Raw genomic sequence first — 22,142 nt, forward strand, 5'->3', positions numbered from 1 at the left:
ACAGAGGGATCTTGGGGTGCGTGTCCATAGATCTCGCAAAGTTGCGACCCAACTTGATAGGGTTGTCAAGAAGGTGTGTGATGTGTTGGTTTTCATTAACAGGGGGATTGAGTTTAAGAGCTGTGAGGTTATGCTACAGCTCTATAGAGCCATGGTTAGACCACACTTGGAATATTGTATTCAGTTCAGGTTGCCTCATTATAGGAAGGATGTGGAAGCTTTAGAGAGGGTGCAGAGGAGATTTACCAGGATGCTGCCTGGACTGGAAGGCATGTCTTATGAAGAAAGGTTGAGGAGCTAGGGCTTTTCTCATTGGAGTGAAGCAGGATGAGAGGTGGCTTGATAGAGGTGTACAAGATGATGAGAGGAATAGATAGAGTCGATAGCCAGAGATTTTTTCCCAAGGCGGAAATGGATATTACGAGGGGGTATAATTTTAAGGTGATTGGAGGAAGGTTTAGGGGAGATATCAGAGGTGGGTTCTTCACACAGAGAGTGGTGGGTGCATGGAATGTACTGTCAGCAGTGATCATAAAGTAGATACATTAGACACATTTAAGCAACTTGTAGATACGCACATGGAAGATAGTACAATGAAGAGTATGTAGGTTAGCCTGATCTTAGGGTAGGATAAAAGTTCAGCTATTCTATGTTCTACATTCTATCTTAATCATGTCTCAGATCTCTCAAAGTCTAACGTGAAGCCCACCTGCATGTGTAGACATGATTTTTTCGGACACTTCTCCTGAAGAAGCCTTTGCATCCATCACAGCTGGATGCACCGTAGTGTTTCCCTGTTGCACGGTCACCACAGATTGAGCACATGGCATTGATACCATTGTTCATCAACACATTAATATTACTCACGTCTGATGGAATAGTCTCTGTGAAGCAAAAAAGAAAATGCAGTACAGGCATTAGAATTTCAATACTCATTACCTGCTCAAAGACTTATCCTTTGCCAATGAAAGGGAGCACCCAACAAGACTTAGATCCAAACAGTGTGGAAACAGGTCTTTCAGCCCAACAAGTCCACATTGACCCTCTGAAGAGTATCCCACCCAGACCCCTACATTTACCCTGACTAATGCACCTAAACTCCACATCTCTGAATACTATGAGCAATTTAGCATGGCCAAATCAGCGAATTTTGGTGAGTTTCATGTTAGGTTTCTGTTCGTAAGGCCTGGCAAGGTTCTTTGTGCAACCTTCCCAAACTTGCTTCATTAGCTTATGCACAACACCCAATGGCACCTTGGTCATCGCAGTGTCTCACTAACCAAAGGCAGAAGCACTTGGCATTGCTGGAATAAACTGGGATCCTTGGCACTGACACCATGTTTAAAACCCAGCTGTGTACCCTATCCAGCATTGACAATCTGCAAATCCTTTCATTGGGCATATAGTGGAAAAGAAACTACAAACCAACACTTCGCAGGGAGCATAGATGACACAGCTGATAATTTATTGAACTTACAAGTGCAGATTCTAACATCTATTGCTGTTTAAGAACAAAGCCACACAGTTTCCCTATCCTTAGTCCCATCCCATTTATAACCCTGTCTGAGACAAGACTGCACTTTTCCCAGTGCTCAGTGTAGTCTAACATCTTGAGAAAATCTTGAGAAAAATTTGGACAACCCTGAGCATTGGGAAAAATGTAGCCTTGGCTTAGACAGGGTTAAAATGTAGGGACTTCACATACTGGAAATGATTCAAATTGTTCAAGACATTCATTTTTATTCAGCAACACAAAAGAAAGCAAATAAAAAAGACACAGCCTACAAGTTCTCACTAGCAGAGATACGGATATTGTCTTTTGAGGATCCACAATTACAGTCAAGGAGAGATCACAACTCACATCTGGTCAAACTAGGTATCAACTCAAACCAACCAGTTACATAAAGGATGCGTGGAACTGTTACCTTAGTGGTTACTGGGATAAGGTGGCCACCAACCCCTACAGTGTCCCACTCCAGAAACTGTGACACTCTCACAGGACATCCCTTATCTCTTCATGTAGTGGCTGTTCAGAATCTGCTGGATGCCACTGCTGCTCCTAACAGATCTGTATTTTTATTCAGGGGATGTGCATGTCACCGTGCCAGCATTTATTTCCCATTGCTAGTTGCCCTTGCGAAAGGCATTGTGAGTTTTCTTAAATCACTGAAGTTCATGCACCATGGGTAGTCCACAATGCCCTTAGGAAGGGGATTCCAGGATTTTGACCCAGCAATACTAGAGGAATGAAACTAGGAGAAAGTGAGGACTGCAGATGCTGGAGATCAGAGCTTAAAAATGTGTTGCTGGAAAAGCGCAGCAGGTCAAAGGAGCAGGAGAATTCCTGAAGAAGGGCTTATGCCCAAAACGTCGATTCTCCTGCTCCTTTGATGCTGCCTGACCTGCTGCGCTTTTCCAGCAACACATTTTTAAATACTGGAGGAATGGCAATATACTTCCAAGTCTGGATGGTGAGTGACTGGGAGGGGAACTGGCAGACATTCCCATGTATCTGCTTCCTTTGAACTGCTAGATAATTGTGGTCATTGGTTTAGATGGTGCTGCCCAAGGATCTTTCTGCAGTGTAACATGTGGCAAGTAACATATGTGCCACATAAATGACAGGGAATGACCATCTCCAATAAGAGACAACCTAACCACCACCCCTTGACATTCAATGGTGTTACCATCACTGAATCATCCACTTCATCATCCTGGGGGTCATTATTGACCAGAAACTCAACTGGACCAGCCACATAAACACAATGGCTACAAAAGCAGTTCAGAGGCTAGAGGGCACTGCTTTGAGTAACTCACCTCCTGATTCCCCAAAGCCGGTCCACCATCTACAGGGAACAAATTAGGAGCTGATGCAATACTCCCCACTTGCCTGAAAGAGTGCAGCACCAACAACACTGAAATAGCTTGATATCGTCCAGGACAAAGCAATCTACTTGATGGCACAACATCCACTAGCATGCACTCTATCCCCCACTGACACTCAGTAGCAGCAGTGTGTACTATCTACAAGATTCACTGCAGAAATTCACCACAGATCCTCAGACACATCTTCCAAACCCAAGAACACTTCCATTTAAAAGGACGAGGGAAGCAGATACATGAGAACATCGCCACTTTCAAATTCCCCTCAAAACCATCCTAACTAGGAAATATGTCAACTTCCTCCACTACCATTTGTTCAAAATCTTGGAATTTCTTCCCTAAGGGCACTGTGAATTAACCCACAGGACATTGACTGCAGTGGTTCAAGAAGACAGCTCACCATCACCTTCTCAAGAGTATTTAGGGACAAACAATAAATGCTGACCTAGCCAGGGTCACCTACATTCCATGAATGAATAAAGAACATAAATGAGGTGACTGACGTCCAGCTAGTGTATACCTGTACAGTATTTACTCAAGTAATAGTCGATCTCATGTAAAAGTTGACTCCATATTTGTGTCCAAATAATCTGGAATTTTCCATATACTTCATGTAAGAGTTGACCCTATTCCTTCACAGTTAACAACAGATCAACGTTTATGAATCAGTGTGCCGACCATCACATCCCACTCCAGCTTTCCAGTCTGTCAGTTACCAAAAGACAAGATGCTGGAAAATCTCAGCAGGTCTGGCAGCATCTGTAAAGAGAGAAAAGAGCTGACATTTTGAGTCTAACTGACCTTTGTCAAAGCTGTCAAAGGGCTTTGACAAAGGGTCAGTTAGACTAGAAACGTCAGCTCTTTTCTCTCCTTACGATGCTGCCAGACCTGCTGAGATTTTCCAGTATTTTCTCTTTTGGTTTCAGATTTCAGCATCCGCAGTCATTTGCTTTTATCCAGTCTGTCAGTTATTCCGCTCTGCTCCCGGTCTTCCAGTCCACTGGCTGTTTGAGTCCGCTCCGGGTTTTCAGAATGGCCGTAATTTGTTTTTGTTTTCTTTTTGTTTACAGATCAGTTGGGCTTCTGGTAATGATACCGTATGAATTTTGACGGGCATGAATTTCAGCCCCGCAAAGGTAGTATCCATGTGATAGTTGACCCCATAAATTTCACCTTAAAAAATAGTCAAAATAATTTGACTACTACTTGAGTATATCCAGTAACTCCAACAAGCAAAGATTTCCTCCTGATACCCATTGATTCCAGTTTTGCCAGGATTCCTTGGTACCACACTCAGTGAAATTTGGCCTTAATGTCAAGATTGGTCATTCTAACCTCCCTTCTAGAATTCAGTTCTTTTGTCCATGTTTGAACCAAGGCTGGAATGAGGTCAGGAGCTGAGTGGCCATGGTGGAACCCAAACAGGGTATCACTAAGCAGGTTATGCTAAGCAGGTGCTGTTTGATAGCACTGTTGATGGAACCTCCCTATCACCTTACTTATGAGTGAGAGGAGAATGATGGGGTGATAATCAGCCGTGTTGGATTTGCCCTGCTTTTTGTGTACTGGTCATATCAGTAACCCTCAATGTTTTGCAATTTTTCACATTGTCAAGCAGTTTTTAGTGTTGTAACTATTCTGGAACATGGGGACATGGTGAGTATGGAACATGTGTCTTCAGTACTGTTGCTGGAATATTGTCATGGCTGTCAGCCTTTGCAGTATCCAGTGCCTCCAGCCATGTTTTCATATAATGTGGAGAGAATCATATTGACAGAAGACTGACATTTGTGATCTTGGGATCCTCTGGGAGAGGCTGAATTGGATTATTCACATAGCACTTCTGCGTGATGATTGCTGTGAATGCTTCAGCCTTACCTTTTACTCTGATGTGCTGGCCTTCCCCATAATTCATATGGGATATTTGTGGAGACTGCCTCTCCAGTAGATTGCTTAATTGCCCACTACCAATCATGACCAAATGTGGTTGGTCCACAAAGCTTCAATGGAGGCTACAACATTTAAAAGGCATCTGGATGAATATGAATAGGAAGGATTTAGAGAGATATGGGCCAAGTGCTGGCAAATGGGACTTGATTAGTTTAGGATAGCTGGTCGGCACGGCTGAGTTAATAGACAATAGACAATCGGTGCAGGAGTAGGCCATTCTGCCCTTCGAGCCTGCACCACCATTCATTATGATCATGGCTGATCATCCTTAATCAGTATCCTGTTCCTGCCTTATCTCCATAACCCTTGATTCCACTATCCTTGAGAGCTCTATCCAACTCTTTCTTAAATGAATCTAGAGACTGGGCCTCCACTGCCCTCTGGGGCAGAGCATTCCACACAGCCACCACTCTCTGGGTGAAGAAGTTTCTCCTCATCTCTGTCCTAAATGAGGTAAAAACAATAACTGCAGATACTGGAAACCAGATGCTGGATTAGTGGTGCTGGAAGAGCACAGCAGTTCAGGCAGCATCCAAGCAGCAGCGAAATCAATGTTTCGGGCAAAAGCCCTTCATCAGGAATAAAGGCAGAGAGCCTGAAGCGTGAAGAGATAAGCTACAGGAGGGTGGGGGTGGGGAGAAAGTAGCATAGAGTACAATAGGTGAGTGGGGGAGGGGATGAAGGTGATAGGTCAGGGAGGAGAGGGTGGAGTGGATAGGTGGAAAAGGAGATAGGCAGGTAGGACAAGTCCGGACAAGTCATGGGGAGAGTGCTGAGCTGGAAGTTTGGAACTAGGGTGAGGTGGGGGAAGGGGAAATGAGGAAACTGTTGAAGTCCACATTGATGCCCTGGGATTGAAGTGTTCCGAGTCTGTTTCTGTGCTGTACATCTCTATGACTCTATTATCCATTATTAATTAATTAACTCTGTCTTTCTGCTTCTGCTTTTGGCACATGCCTAGTCCTGTTTGGTTGCTTCACCAGAATAACACCTTATTTTTAGACACTGCTCTTGGCATGCTTTCTTGCACTCTTCATTGAGCCAACCAATCATTTCCCATTTCTGTGATTGTCAATCACACACCTTATCCACTGTTTCCCATCTCCTCCGATGTGCTAACATCACCCATCTTATTTATTGAGATGTCCCTTCACAATTATTGTAACCTCTGCATTCCAGCATGCTGCCTTCTGTCCTCACAACTGACTCTCTCGACTTCCCCATCGCACCAATGGTCCCTGATGACATTCATTGAGCTCTTCACCAGGAGTGGCCATGTTCCACCCACACTTTGGATTAGTGGTGCTGGAAGAGCACAGCAGTTCAGGCAGCATCTGAGGAGCAGCAAAATCGACATTTCGGGCAAAAGTCGATTTTGCTGGTCCTCAGATGCTGCCTGAACTGCTGTGCTCTTCCAGCACCACTAATCCAAAATCTGGTTTCCAGCATCTGCAGTCATTGTTTTTACCTATGTTCCACCCACACCCCTAACCGATTTTGACAGACAACCTGGACTGATGACTGACCAGACCCCTGGCTGCTAGCATGCAGCTCCTTGACTGATTGACCGTGGCTCCCCAGTTTGTTTGCATTCAACCTGCAGGACGGGCTGTGTGGTCTGTGGTGATAAGGACCCCTGATCACGACTATCCCAAGTGGCCAGCTGACAGTGTCCAAGCCTCTGGACTGATAGCAGAGGCTGCCCTTTATTTACTGTGCCAGGAGCCCCTGACCAAAGCCTTTGATTTGACAGAAGTCTACTTGCCATAGATTTTGAGACTGGCATCAGTGGGTTGATGCACATGTAGTTTGTTTGCCCTATATGCTGCTAGACCATGGTGGAGCGGTGCGATTGACATATCACCTTGTAATATAGCAGTGTGTTCACCCATTGACTGGTGACTGCAGATAACCATGACAGCCTGCCTGGCTTTGTTTCTATGCAAAACAGAAAGACACGATTCAGTCACTAATATCTGGTTCATGGATCAAAGAGCAAAAGGCAAGGCAAAGCAGGGGAGCTCTGAGCATACAAGCTGTGAACACAAAGTGAGTGAGTGCTAAGAGAGCGAACGACCAGTCTTGAGATGCAGCCTGGTCATATTAATGAACTCAGTGCCTGTCCCTGTGCGTTCTGGAGGCAGTATTCCAATGAAACATGCTGGCACACTCCAAAATGGAACATTGAAGTGCAGGACCATGTTGCAAGTAGATCAGCGATGTGCCATGAAGTTGGCATGATGCTTGTAGATGTCAGATGCCAATGTCTATGGATGGGATTGCATGCTGGGTATGTTGGTGACATGAATAGAATATGTGCTGACAGTGGGTGAGTAGTTGGTGACTGCTGTCTCAGATAGGGGTATAGGTGATCAAGCAACGAGCTGGTGTCACCAAGAAACTGCTCTGACTGTCACATTGGAAATTGGCCATTTTGTTTCTGTCTCGGGGGGGAGTTGGGAGAATGGAATGCTGTACATTAATAAGGAATTTTAGTGAATAATGAGAGGTTAATACATGCAAATAGGCCCCTTGCCTCTCACAAGTGAAAATTCCATTGTGCCATTCAACACATGGTTGGAAAATGGATCTCTTTCCTCTCACATTGGGAGACTCCTGACTGGCCATTGCACTCAGTTTTCCCAACTTTCTCGCCAATGCTTACATTGTTTAGTGACAGGAAGATACTAATCTCTGTGATTAACACACGAAAACAAGCCCAAATACAGCTGTATCTTAAAATTCTACACTAATTCAGAACAGTTGGCATGGAAACTGCATTTTCCAAGTGTCTCCCAGGACAAGGAACCTCACCCACTGTCAGCCCATATGCTATTCATGAGAAGAAGGTCTCATACTCGACTTCAACACTTTCGATAAAGTCCCACTGACAAAAAAACTGTTTGCCCATTGTAAATTACTGTTTCTATTTGAGGGTAAAGTTGAGAGGATTTGGCTTTACACGGCAATGTTCACAATCACAAACACTATACAGACATAACGATCATTTAAAGTATAGTCATTGTTGGAATCTTAGAATCTTGGTAGCCAATTTACACACAGATCACAGATACAGCTACCAAATGATCAGTTTGTTTATCTGAAATGAATATTGGGCAGGCTATGGGGAATGCTCCCTAACTCTTCAGAAAAATAAGTTCAAGGGGATTTTTTACAGGCAGACACACTTGAAAGGACAGACAGTGCAGATCCACTATCTTATTTGAATAGCACCTCCAGAATGTAACATATTCAACATGTTGCATATATACAAAACTGCTAGTAACATAGCACCAGCTGCACTGTTAACCTTGCTAATGCATTGTAGGAAATAGTCCTAACAATTCACTTAAGCACTTCATTATTTAAAACATTTTGTGTTACATTTATGCAGCTCCATCCTCACATTTATTTCCATACAATAATATATCTCTCATTTCTCACAGTATATTTCGATTTCCTTCATTAGTTTCAATCATTTTTCTACATTCAGAAACTTAGCAATAAAATTGGGAAGCCGGTTAAAAGAGGAATGTTCCACAAATGTTAAATTGCGTTCTCTAATTCCAATAATAATGATTATGAACCATTAGAGATTACATATCATTGTTTGTAGCACTAAATTTTGACTGTGTTCTAGGATTGGAAAATACATAATGGGTGAGGATCAGCAACCAATTATTTGAATTAGTTTTTTTAAGTTCAAAATTTATTGTTATGCTTGAGGCATTTGAAAATACATTTGCAATACACTGTATCAGAGTGACATAAGTCTTACCTATTCTTCCTTCTCAATGCCAAATAATTCCTTACCTCATCAAAAATAAAATCACATAGTAATATAATTGAGTTAAAAATCACACAACACCAGGTTATAGTCCAACAGGTTTATTTGAAAGCACTAGCTTTCAGAGTGCTGCTCCTTCACCAAGTTGTTCCCTTGTTCAAGAAGGGGAGTAGGGATAATCCTAGTAACTATAGGCCAGTGAGTCTCACTTCTGTTGTGGGCAAAGTCTTAGAGAGAATTGTAAGGGATAGGATTTATGCACATCTGGATAAGAATGATGTGATCAAGGATAGTCAGCATGGTTTTGTGAAGGGCAGGTCGTGCCTCACAAACCTTATTGAATTCTTTGAGAAGGTGACTAAGGAGGTAGATGAGGGGAAAGCGGTAGATGTGGTATATATGGATTTTAGTAAGGCGTTTGATAAGGTCCCCCATGGTAGGCTACTGCAGAAAATACAGAGATATGGCATTGAGGGTGAGTTGGAGGTTTGGATTAGGAATTGGCTCTCTGGAAGAAGACAGAGGGTAGTAGTTGATGGCAAAGGTTCATCTTGGAGTGCAGTCACTAGCGGTGTTCCGCAAGGATCTGTTTTGGGACCATTGCTGTTTGTCATTTTTATAAATGACCTGGAGGAAGGGTTAGAAGGTTGGGTGAGTAAGTTTGCGGATGATACGAAAGTCGGAGGAGTTGTAGACAGTGAGGAAGGATATGGCAGGTTACAGCGGGATATAGAGAAGCTGTAGAGCTGGGCAGAAAGGTGGCAAATGGAGTTCAATGTAGCTAAGTGTGAAGTGATTCACTTTGGTAAGTGTAATAAAAAGATGGATTACTGGGCTAATGGTAGACTACTTGGTAGTGTGGAAGAGCAGAGGGATCTTGGTGTCCATGTACACAGATCTCTGAAAGTTGCCACCCAGGTAAATAGTGCAGTGAAGAAGGCATATGGCGTACTGGCTTTTATTGGTAGAGGAATTGAGTTCCGGAGTCCTGAGGTCATGCTGCAGTTGTATAAGACTCTGGTGCGGCCGCATCTGGAATATTGTGTGCAGTTTTGGTCGCCATACTATAGGAAGGATGTGGAGGCACTGGAACGGGTGCAGAGGAAGTTTACCAGGATGTTGCCTGGTATGGTAGGAAAATCCTATGAGGAAAGGCTGAGGCACTTGGGGTTGTTTTCATTGGAGAAAAGAAGGTTTGGGGTGATTTGATAGAGGTGTACAAGATGATTAGGGGGTTAGATAGGGTTGACAGTGAGAACCTTTTTCCACGTATGGAGTCAGCTATTACAAGGGGGCATAGCTTTAAATTGAGGGGGGGTAGATATAGGACTGATGTTAGGGGTAGGTTCTTCACTCAGCGAGTCGTAAGTTCATGGAATGCCCTGCCAGTAGCAGTAGTGGACTCTCCCTCTTTATGGGTATTTAAGCGGGCATTGGATGGGTATATGGAGGATAGTGGGTTAGTGTAGGTTAGGTGGGCTTTGATCGGCGCAACATCGAGGGCCGAAGGGCCTGTACTGCGCTGTATTCTTCTATGTTCTATGTTCTATGTTCTATGTTGTGAAGCCTCCGCAACCACCTGATGAAGGAGCAGTGCTCAAAAAGCTAGTGCTTTCAAATAAACCCGTTGGACTATAACCTGGTGTTGTGTGGTTTTTAACTTTGTCCACCCCAGTCCAACACCAGCATCTCCAAATCATGATATAATTAAAACTGACAAACCTAACATCATTTATTCATGCGATGGAGCAATGCACCATTATAGTTCAATGTGTTTAAATATGTTGTGATATAAAAATTATATTCCCTTGAATGCTGTTAAAGAGTATCATTTTTCTATGGGGGAGTCTAATATGATAGCAGCTTCATCAGATTGGATTGTTTTTTGATACATATTATGTACGTATTCTTTAAACAAATTCTAACTTTGGTTAAATATTTGGGGCTGTGCTCATAGGTTAAACTTGGAATGTAATAGGCATGGCAGAGAGCCCAGAATCCCTTAAATGGTTTTATTTTGTCATAGAATTCCTACAGTGTGGAAGTAGGCCATTTGGTCCAACAAGCCCACACCGACCCATTCCCCTACTACTCTATTAGATTAGATTAGATTACTTACAGTGTGGAAACAGGCTCTTCGGCCCAAGTCCACAACGCCCCGCCGAAGCGCAACCCACCCATACCCCTACATCTACATCTACCCCATACCTAACACTATGGGCAATTTAGCATGGCCAATTCACCTGACCTGCACATCTTTGGACTGTGGGAGGAAACCGGAGCACCCGGAAGAAACCCACACAGACACGGGGAGAATGTGCAAACTCCACACAGTCAGTCGCCTGAGGCAGGAATTGAACCCAGGTCTCTGGTGCTGTGAGGCAGCAGTGCTAACCACTGTGCCACCGTGCACCGTATGTTTACCCTTAACTAATGCACCTAACTTACACACCCCTGAACACTATGAGCAATTTGGTACGGCCAGTTCACCTAACCTGCACATCTTTGGACTGTGGGAGGAAACCTACACAGACATGGGAAAGAACATGCAAACTCCTGAGGCTGGAATCAAATCTGAGTTCCTGGCTTTGTAAGGCAGCAGTGCTAACCATTGAGTCATCTGTTCACACAACGAGGGAGAAGTGAAAACTTTAACTTACAACTTCTGTGTAAAGTCTGTACTGGATCAATAATCATAGAAGTGCCATGAGTTGGCATAGAGGGTGTGATGGGTGATTTGGACTGGGTGGGGCAGGGACATGTGTTGGCATGGAGGCAGCATGTAGGGGTGAGAGGCAGTGTGAGAGCCAGAGTGTCTAAGGTATTAGCAAATAACTGTGACAAAGTCCCGGAAAGCCAAGTCTGGCCAATTAAACTGCCCGCTTTGACACTAAGCCAAACATGCGGCTGCATGCAGTCTACTGAGCAGTACTCACGGCTGAACTGATTTTAACCTCAATTCTTCATTCTTGCCTACTCCCGATAAATGTTCACGACTTTGCTTACCAATTTCTGCTTTAAAAGTAAGCAAAGATTCTGTCTCCATTGCCTTTTGAGGGAAAGAGCTCCAAAAGCACTCAACCCTGTGAGAGAAAAGCATTTCTCCTTATCTCTGTCTGAAATGGATGAACCATTATTTGTAAACACTGACCTTAAGCCTAGATTACTCCATGGAAAAGTAAAGGTAACATCACCATAAATTATAAAATAAAAGGTAAAGGAGAAGGTAGGGTTGCTGGTTCGTGATGGGATTGATTGTTACCAGAAAATTAAAGGAATAGACAGAATTTGTGAATGCCATACTGTATCAGGGAACCATAAGGGTGTAGAGAAACCTGATAATAGATAAAGATTTTGTATCTTAATGCATGAAGCATTCCAAACAAGATAGATGAATTGATGGTACAAATCTTGGCAAATCAAGGTTACAAAGCCTTTAAAATAGTTAAAGGGAGGAGAGGGACCAGCAAAGGTTATTAAAGTTTCCAAAAAAAGTAATAGTGTATGGAAAGGTCAGGAATCTAATTTCAGGCACAGCAAATAAGGAGCCAACTATGAGAAAAGGGGCAGTCAACGTAGGACTGAGGGTGTTATGCTTAAATGTTCACATAAATGATACAAGGGTAAATGAGCTTGTGGTGCAGAGTGAAATGGATGGGATGTTGTGGTTATCACAGAGATGTGGCTGTAAGGGGATCAGCGCTGGGAACTAAATAAGTAAGGATACCCATCCAATCAGAAGGACAAGCAGGTGGACAGATGGGACAGGATTGCCTTCTTAGTAAGAAATGAAATGAAATTGATAATAAGAAGTTATATAGGGATGGAAGGTGTAGAATCTGTGTGGCTGGAGTTGAGGAACCGCAAAGGAGAAAATACCTTGATAGAAGTTATGTACAGGCCTCCTATGTGCCTGTATATGTAAGTGCGTGTGAGAGTGTATAGTGTAGTGGGGTTGCCTGAAGTGTGACATGAACCCAAGGTCCCGATTGAGGCCATCTCCACGGTTACCGAAGTTGGCTATCAGACTCTGCTCGGACACTTTGTGTTGTTGCCTATCCTGAAGTCCCCCTTGAAGGATAGTCACCTGAAGATCCAAGGCCAGAAGTCCCAGACCGTTGAAGTGTGTTCCCCCACTGAGAGGGAACACTCCTGTCTGGTGATTGTTGCGCGGTGTTGTGTGATTTTTAACTTTGTCCATCCCAGTCCAACACCGGCTCCACCACATCCTTACAGTAATCATGGGCGACTTCAATTTGCAGGTGGGCTGGAAAAATTAGTTTTTTCCGTGTCCCATGAAATGGATTCCGTGGAATTTTTGGAGCAGTTTGTGGTAGGAACCATAGGGATTTGGTGATGTGTAAGAGGCAGGCCTGATGAGGGGACTTAATGTGAAGGAACCTTTAGGGAGCAGTGACCATAACATAACAGAATTCATCCTGCAGATTCAGAGGGAGAAGCTGGAATCAGATGTAACAATACTTCAATTGAGTGAAGGTAACTACAAAGATATGAGGGAATAGCTGGCCAGAGTTGAATGGAAGGGAAGCCAACAGGGAAGATGGTGGAGCAGCAATAGCAGGGGTCTCTGGGGGTAATTCAGGAAGGTGCATGAGAAATTCATCCCAATGATGAAGAAACATACTAAGGAGAGGATAAAGCAACAATAGCTGACAAGGGAAGTCAGCCATAGCACAGAAGCAAAAGAAAAAGCATACAATATGGTGAAGATCAGTGGAAGGCCAGAGGACTGGGAAGCCTTCAAATACTAGCAGAGGGCAATTTTAAAAAAGCAATAAGGAGGAAGAGGATAAAATACGAGAGGATGCTAGTTGGTAATATGAAAGAAGATTGCAAGAGTGTTTTAGATATTTAAAAGATAGAGAGGCAAAAAAGGTATTGGACCCCTGGAAAATGAGGCTGCAGAAGGAGTACTGGGGAATAAAGAAATGGCAGAGGAATTGAATAGGTACTTTGCATCAGGTTTCATGGTGGAAGACACCAGCAGCATACCAGAACTTCGAGAGAGAGTCCGGGGGCAGAGGTGAATGTAGTGGCTAACACGAAAGAGAAGGTGTTGGAGATGCTAAAAGGTTTGGAGGTGGATAAATCACCAAGATCAGGTGGATTACACCCCAGGTTTCTGAAGGAGATGGCTGAGGAGATTGTGAAGGCACTGGCAGTAATCTTTCAGGAAGCAATGGAGTCAGACAGAATCCTGGACGATTGGAAAATTGTAATGTAACAAACCTGTTAAAAAAAGGAGGGAAACAGAAAACAGGAAACCATAAACCAGTTAGCCTGATCTCAATTGTTAAGGTTTTAGAATCCATTACTCAGAATGAGATTAGAGAGTACTTGGAAGTGACTGGTTAAATAGGGCTGGGTTTTGCAAAGGGGAGATCACACCTGTCAAACCTGTTAGAACTTTTTAAGGAGGTAATGAGCAAGTTAGTCAAAACAGAGCCAGTGGACGTGATTTATTTGGATTTCCAGAAGGCCTTTGACACGTTGCTGCACAGAAAACAGCTCAATAAGAGCCCATGGTATTAGGTGCAAGGTGCTGGAATGGTTAGAGGATTGACTGATTGGCAGAAGGCAGAGAGTATAGATAAAGGGTTATTTTTCAGGATAGCAGTTCTGCAGGGGTCAGTATTGGGCCCACAACTGTTCGCATTATACATTAACAATCTGGACAAAGGGACTGCGAGCATTTTGCTAGGTTTGCAGATGACACAAAGATAGGTGAAGGGACAGGTAGTGAAGTAGATAGGCTGCAGGAGGAACCGGACAGTCTAGGAGAGTAGGTAAAGAATTGTCAGATGGAATACAGTGTGGGAAAGTGTGAGGTTTTGCACATTAACAGGAAGAATAGAGGTTATACAATTTACCAAATGGCAGAAAGTTTTGAAATTTGAAGCACAGAGGGACTTGGCAGTCCTGATTCAGGACTCTTTTAATGTTAACATGCAGGCTCTGTGGTTAGGACTGCTGCCTCACAGTGCCAGGGACTCAGGTTTGATTCCAGCCTCGGGTGACTGTATGGGTTTTCTCTGGGTGCTGCAATTTCCTCCCACAATCCAAAGATGTGCAGGTTAGGTGAATTGGCCATGCAAAATTGCCCATTGTGTTCAGGGATGTGTAGGTTTAGGTACATTAGTCAAGAGAAATGTAGAACAATGGGGAAGGGGAATGGATCTGGGTGGGCTACTCTTCGGAGGGTTGGTGTGGACTTGGGACAAATGACCTGTTTCCATGCTGTAGGGATTCTATGACAAGGGCAGAGATATACTGCTGCAGGTGTAATAAGTCTCTAGTCAGGCTACGTTTAAAATGTTGTGAGCAAACTTTTGGCCCCATGTATAAGGTAGGATGTGTTAGCCCTGGAGAGGGTCCAGAGGAGGTTTACAAGAATGATTCCGGGGATGATGGGCTTGTCATATGAGAAACAATTGAGGACGCTTGGTCTGTACTCAATGGAGGACAGTGGGGAATCTCATTGAAACTTACAGAATACTGAGAGGTCGGGATAGAGTTGATGTGGAAAAGATGCTTCCACTAGAAGGAGAAACTGGAACCCAAGAAGACAACTTCAGAGTGAAGGAATGACCCTTTAAAACTGAGATGAGAAGTAATTTCTTCAGCCAGTGGGGGAGGTGGGAGGGGGGGGGGGGGTGTTGGGGTGGGTGGGGGGCGGAGTTTGTGCAATTGTTTGCCACAGAGGTCTGTGGAGGCCTTGATATTGGGCATATTTAAGATAGAAATAGATAGGGTCTTGATTATATAGAACATATAAAGCATAGAAGAATACAGCACAAGAACAGGCCCTACATCCCACCATGTTTATGCTGCCTATGATGCCATTGAACTAATCCCATCTGCCATCTGCACATGGTTCACTCCCCTTTATTCCCTGTCTGTTCATGTGTCAGTCTAAATGCCTCTTAAATGTTGGAGCTGCTTCTGCCACCTTCCCTGGCAGCATGCTCAAGGCACTTACATCCTCTGTGGGAAAAACTGTGGCACACATCTACTTTAAACTTTCCCTGTCTCAATTTGAACCTATACCCCCTTGCATTTGACACTTCCACATGGGAAACAGACTCTGACTATCCACCCTATCCATGCCTCTTATAATTTTATATCCCTATCAGGTCACCCCCTCAGCCTTCCTCACTCTCACAATTAGTAAGGGGTCCAAGGTTACGATGAGAAGGCAAGTGAATGGGTTTGGAAAAGATATCAGCCATAATTAAATGGCAGAGAAGCCTTGATGGGCTGAATGGCCTAATTCTGCTCCTATATCTTATCATATGAGGCGAATAGTTTTAGAGGTATGAGTTTAACCTCAGGGTCACCACCCCTCGGACGTTGAGAAGGCAGGACCTTCATGGTAACCTCAGCCAGTGCAGGATGAAAGGTGTGTATGAGGTCTCATTCTCCCACCAGAGATAGCATCAGCCTGGATTTCCTGACAATCAGATAATCATTTCTGAAATGAAGATGGTAGTAGCATCTTGGGAGCCAATGGAATTCCCATCTTAACTGATGCCTGGACTTTCATGGAAAATTGAAGATTCCGCTGGACAATTTCCCTGCATCTGGAGGCCTTCAAAAGTGTCCATTTAAAATTGGAGAATTCGGAAGGTCCACTGAAGTTAAGAAAAAGTTAGATTGTTGAAGACCTAATCTAAAAACTGACCCCATAAACAACTGCTGCACACCTCCTGCAGACTGCTTGCACTGTGAAGACCCTGACATTACATTCCACTATTTCACCACCAAATCCAACATTGCAACACCAGCTACCCCATGCCCCCACACTGGGTCCCAATTCCCCCACCCTGGCATCAGAGCTAAGATCTGCTCCAATCCAGGAGACTGAACCCTAAAGCCCCCCTGCCAGTCCCAACCACATCCTTATCCCCTATTCTGGACCTGATCCCCCTGTCCAACTGCCAGAGCTGACATGAAACCACTGTCCAGACTAGACCCCCTGCTGGATCCGATGACCTGACAAAGAGCCACACTCCTGACCTGCCCTCCCCCTCAACTCCCCAGGACCTGGAACCACCTTGCCACTTACAGAATCCAACACCATCTGCCTTGCCAACAGCAAGCTCACTATCTCTCACTCCTGCTCTATCCTAAACACTCCATTACTCGTTACTCACCTTGGTCCCTTGTTACCCTACACCCTAGAATCCTAGCCCCAGACACCCTACCCTTTGGCATCTTTCACTTGATATGTTTGCCCCTGACACAATTGCCCACACCTTCTGGAATCTACTCACCTATCTTCCTACCCCCTGACATATTACCCATACTCACCTGGTACCCAACACAACTGGTGCCTTACTTACCTGGCATCTTTCCCATATTCACCTGGCACTTTGCCTAACTGGTGCCCTAAACTCCTACCCAACTGGTACAATCACCTCACAATTACCTTATGTACTTTCCCTTTCACAGGAGCTGGCAAAGTGCCTGTCTACAATGGTTGACCTTCATACCATGGAATCAATCAGCTGACAGCTGTCAATAGGGGTCATGGTTTGTCTTTCCACAGCAGTTCTGCATGACGAGGGACCCATCAGAATTTCTGAATTCCTGATCATACTCTCCTCAGAAATGTGGAACTCTTTCATTTCATAAGAAAGTGGGTTGGGGGTGGCAATCTACATGTGATTGTAAATCATTGGAAAATCCTTGGCCCATCCTTTCCACATCTCCTCAGGGCCTTGAATGTTGAATTCAAATCACTTTTTACTCTCCTAAATTCCAGCAAGTACAAGCCCAGACAGTGCAATCTTTCCTCATATGACAGCATGCTTATTCCATCTTTCCTTCCCATTCACCTTTATACCCTTAAGCTGAAATTGGGTTTGATGGGGCACCTTTTACCATAGCTGAATCAGGAAAATTTCCCAAGCCAGTTAAATCTGGACAAGCTTGAAGATAAAAATGCAGCCCAGGATCTCTGACAATGCAACATTTCTTTATGACTTTATTGAAGTATCAAACTAAATCATAAGTCTGAGCCATGAGTGTGAGCTCTGATTCAAAAGTTTGGTCTGTTATTACAGCCTTTTCTCTAGATCAATACTTTTGGATATGAAGCTGTTGTTTATTTCTACGTGAACTAAGCTGACTGCTCTTTGTTCTTGTTAATTCCAAAAGAATTGGAGCAAATTTTCTGCTTTCATTTCAGCTCATTATCAAAGCTTTGTTTAAATTCTGTATTCTTAAGATACCCCAATGGCGCATATATTCTTTACAGATCATTCTGCTATAATGTGCATTTCATCAAAGCGAATTGGCTGTAATATGATTGACAAATAAGAGACAATATGTCTATAACACAAACTTTTTAAATGTGTGTTGGCTATAATGTGATTACATCAGCAACACTTTATGTGGTATTTTTATTGTGTAATTTTTATATAGTGCAGGGTCACACAGGAATGCAACCATTATGTTATAGGTGAAATGACTGTAATTTGGATCCCTCGGACATTTGAGGATAATGCACACAGACACACAAATATCAGTATGGTTGGTCCAGTTTAATTCTCATAAATATTCAAGTATTCTGCTAACAAAAGACATGTGTGGATTTGCTATTCTGCACATTGGCCATGAAATCAAGAGGTTTTCTTTCATAGCTCACATACTCATTCCATCGTCAACTCAGGGCTTAAACAGGAAAACAATGTCACGAAACAGAAACATGTATTCCCATCACGATGAACTTATCAAAATGCATTGTCTCCTGCTGTATAGATTGGTTGTAAACTTCAATTTAGAAGATTGGACCCTGAAAACTAATCAGTTACTTTTGGATTGGAACTTTGTCATTAATTGTTTGGGTAGATGAATAGTTCCAGATAATTTGAGTGAACAGGAAGTGATTTGGTGCATTATTATTCTATGAGGTATTTGGAACCAATGTTTCAGAACTGTCATTGCAAACTTGCAGCAGAGAAAACATGAAAATATAATTTTGACTTGTCACTGAATTACCATCTGTTGTATTTTCTTTCAGTTGGACTATGTTGTGAATGCCATGTCAGCCTTTGGAGTAGCGAATATAAATTATATTCCAGAGATTGAGGATGGTCAAGTTACTAATAAAAAATGAGGAATTTAAAGTATTTAATAACAGCAGAGAAAAATTATTGGACAACCTTAAAGGACTAAAAGCTGACAAAGCTTAAGGGCATGATGACATTTTAAGAGTCTACATGAGGCAGCATTCTCTTGGATAGTGGATTAATGCGATATGTTTGAATGAGATTGTTCTCACTAATGTTGTGTTATGAGCATCAATGTTGGAGCTACTGCTGTTTGACCTCTATATTAATGCCTTATACATAGATACCAAGGTGAACATATCAAGTTTGCTAATGATACCAGTTGAGTGGGGAAATGTGAGATTATTCACTTTGATAACAAGAATAAAAATGTAGAATATTCCGTAAAATGTGTGAACTTTTTCAATGAGCTACATCACACTGCAGCACCCAAGAACTACAAAAAGCAGAAGAAAAATATGTATACAATGTTTTCAAGAAAAATGGGGACCCAGTAAACACAATCTGCCGATTCCTCAGAAACAAACCCAAAAAAGCAGACACAATGCAACCAAAAACTATAGCCACATTACCTTACATCAAAGACAGCTCAGACCCCTTGGCATCATGGTAGCCCACAAACCTATCAACACACTTAAAATGTAACTAATGAACCGAACAGATCCAGTAGATACCACCAGCAAAACTAACGTCATTTACAAGATAACATGCAAAAACTGTAAAAAAACACTACATCGGACAAACTAGCAGGAAACGTGCCATCAGGATATATGAACACCAACTGGCCACTAAAAGACACTATCACTAGTTTCTATGCATACAGACAAAGAAGGATACCACTTTGACTGGGACTACACACACATCCTAGGACAGGCGAAACAAAGATGTGCACGAGAATTCATAGAAGCATGACATTCTAACCAGAACTCCATTAATAAACACACATTGATTTAGACCCTATCTACCTTCTCTTGAAAGAAACCTGGAAATGACATCACCTACCTTAAGAAACCAAGACCTATAAGTAGAGTGGCAGGACATACCACCAGTGCTTCACCGGAGACTCTCACGGATGATGTTACATAACATCTGAAAATAAACCTTCAAAGTCAGTGAGCTAACTGATGTACTTGTGTGAACTTTCGCTACTTTGAAATTCAAAGGGACTTGAGGAACACAGAAAGTTTGAATAGAAGTACACAGGTCATTAGGAAGGCAAATGGCAGATTGGCCACAACTGCAAGGAGACTAGTGTACAAGAATAAGGATGTTTTGTTGAAATTGAACACGGGTTTGGTGACATTACACCTGGGACTGAACGTGGTGCAGTGGAGGTTCATTAGATCGGATCTAAATTTGCCCTGCGATGAGAGGCTGAGTGAATCGGACCTACACTCTCTGAAGTTTACAAAAATGAGTGGCAATTTCATTACAATATATATGATTCTGAAGGGCTTAACAGGATAGAACTGAAGAGTTGTTTCCCTTGGCTGAGGAAAATAGAGCACAAGGGTATAGCCTCAGAATTAGGAGGCAATTATATAGGACTGAGATTAAGATTTTCTTCTCAGGGGTTATAAATATTTGGTGTTCTGTAGCTATAGAAATGTGAGTGTTTCATTGTTGAATGCATTTAAAGTTGAGATAGATTGATTTTTGATTTCTCAGGACTCAAGATATATGGGAAAGGGACACGCACATGGTGTTGAAGCAGAAAATGAACAATGATCCAGTGGCCTCTATTTTCATAATGGGACTGGAATACTCTGGGGAGTGTCAGTGCCACCAATTCTTCGAGCTAGTATTAGTTTCAAGTACTAATACCATCTGGGGAAGGATGCCCACTCAAAGTCATTGGCAGAAGACAGGCTCAGTTTTGATGATCAGTAAACTACTTAATAGCTGGCTACATTTTATTTAAGCTCTTGATATAATCTTATGAGACCACAGGTTCAATGTAAGAGTAGATTCACATTACTATGACTGAAACCTTCTCACACAACTTCACCTTCAGACAGTACAGAATAATTTGCTCTTCCCAGGAACAGTCTTTAATATCCTAATGGACAGATCTTATCTTGTGATATCAGTTTTTTTTTCAGGTGCTAAGGTAACCTTCCTCCTATTTATTACATTATTCTTTTCTTAAGAAACAAAGGATATGAATGTTTAAGTCTGGAAAAGTCATGTTACAAAGGAACGTTAATTCTGTATAAATTTTTTTTGTTAATGAATGGAGATCTCAAACAATCTTAGTGCTGGTTTTAAAACCTTTCTACCGTTCCATGCACTGAAATTCCTCCATTATTTCAACAGTTTCCCTAATCACTGCACAATAGATGAAGAGGTGATTTCTTGTGGCTTTTTCATTTTTAAAAAATGTTTGCTGGTGAAAGAATGTTTTAGCCCCTCTCTCAACCTCCCCTTCCCCATTTAACCCTTCTTTCTAGTCCCAGTGGAGCTTTGGTACAATTTATAAGCAAAAATCCAACATTCCGGGATAAGTTTGATGGTCACAAGAAAGTGTGATGCAATTCGGCACAAGATTAATTTGCATTGTGTTCAGTCATTGGTATTTGGGAGGATCTTGCTGAAATATAAATGCTAATTGTCAGCATCATTATTGGGTACCAGAAGAGTTGATGTCAAAGTTATTGTTATGTATTGAATTATTTTGAATGATTTGGACTTAGACAGAGAAATTCAAGTGTTACAGATAATTCCAAGCTTAGTGAGCTTCCACCTTGACAGCAGCTACTGGAGCAATGACTTTTAAATTCTCCTGAAGGTAACAAGCTCAAAGCTGGTTATAGGAAGCTTCCACTGTGTGGGCTGTACAAAGAAGGTATTGTCCCTCTTATGAAGGCCAGTCAATTAATGAGCCTTTTGAACATCCACTTTCTGCTCTCCTGTTCACCATTCATACCTCTTCATATCTCCAAGCTGTCTTACTCTATCCTAGCTATAATGAGACATTAAGTAATTACAGCAGGCCTTAAGTTTAAGGCCTGAGTTTGTTTGTTAGATACACTATTAAGCAATACATGACTGGTGCAACAAATGAAATGCTTGCAGAGCAGCACATGATTGTATCTGAAAGTATTTTGTTGATCAAACTGCCACGTATTTGTGTTCTGATGAAAGGTCACAGATCTGAAATCCAACTCTATTTCATATTCCATGGTAGCAGATAGACCTGATGAGTATTTCCTGCCCTCTCTGTCTTTATTTCAGAATGTTGACATACACAGTATTTTGCTTTTGCATATTTTTGATTAACTTCATAATTTTGACTCATCTACAGGAAAGGGATGTTTCTTTGAAAAAAGTCAACATTTACTTTGACCTGGAGAAGATGGTGACACATGCTTTTTTTCAAACCATTGTTATCCTTGATGTATAGGGATACCCACAGTGCTCTTAGGAAC

At 42.5% G+C, this 22,142-nt stretch overlaps 1 protein-coding gene across 2 annotated transcripts in view; it reads right to left on the reverse strand.

Annotated features, from left to right (window-relative positions):
- The window catches only part of LOC140496319 (hepatocyte nuclear factor 4-beta-like), a 76,894-nt gene that overhangs the window by 43,389 nt on the left and 11,363 nt on the right, over window positions 1-22,142 (reverse strand). The window contains exons 1-2 of one of the 2 annotated variants that reach the window (XM_072595929.1): window positions 11,627-11,711; window positions 710-884 (exon numbers count right to left, since the gene is read on the reverse strand). In XM_072595929.1, coding sequence (XP_072452030.1) covers window positions 710-884; window positions 11,627-11,666 — 215 coding nt within the window. In that variant the 5' untranslated portion in view covers window positions 11,667-11,711. Of the gene's footprint in view, window positions 1-709; window positions 885-11,626; window positions 11,712-22,142 lie in introns of those variants that run through there. The other variant, XM_072595928.1, reaches the window with a different exon arrangement.

The sequence above is a fragment of the Chiloscyllium punctatum genome, chromosome 26 (assembly GCF_047496795.1).
Source record: "Chiloscyllium punctatum isolate Juve2018m chromosome 26, sChiPun1.3, whole genome shotgun sequence".
Taxonomy (NCBI): Eukaryota; Metazoa; Chordata; class Chondrichthyes; order Orectolobiformes; family Hemiscylliidae; genus Chiloscyllium; species Chiloscyllium punctatum.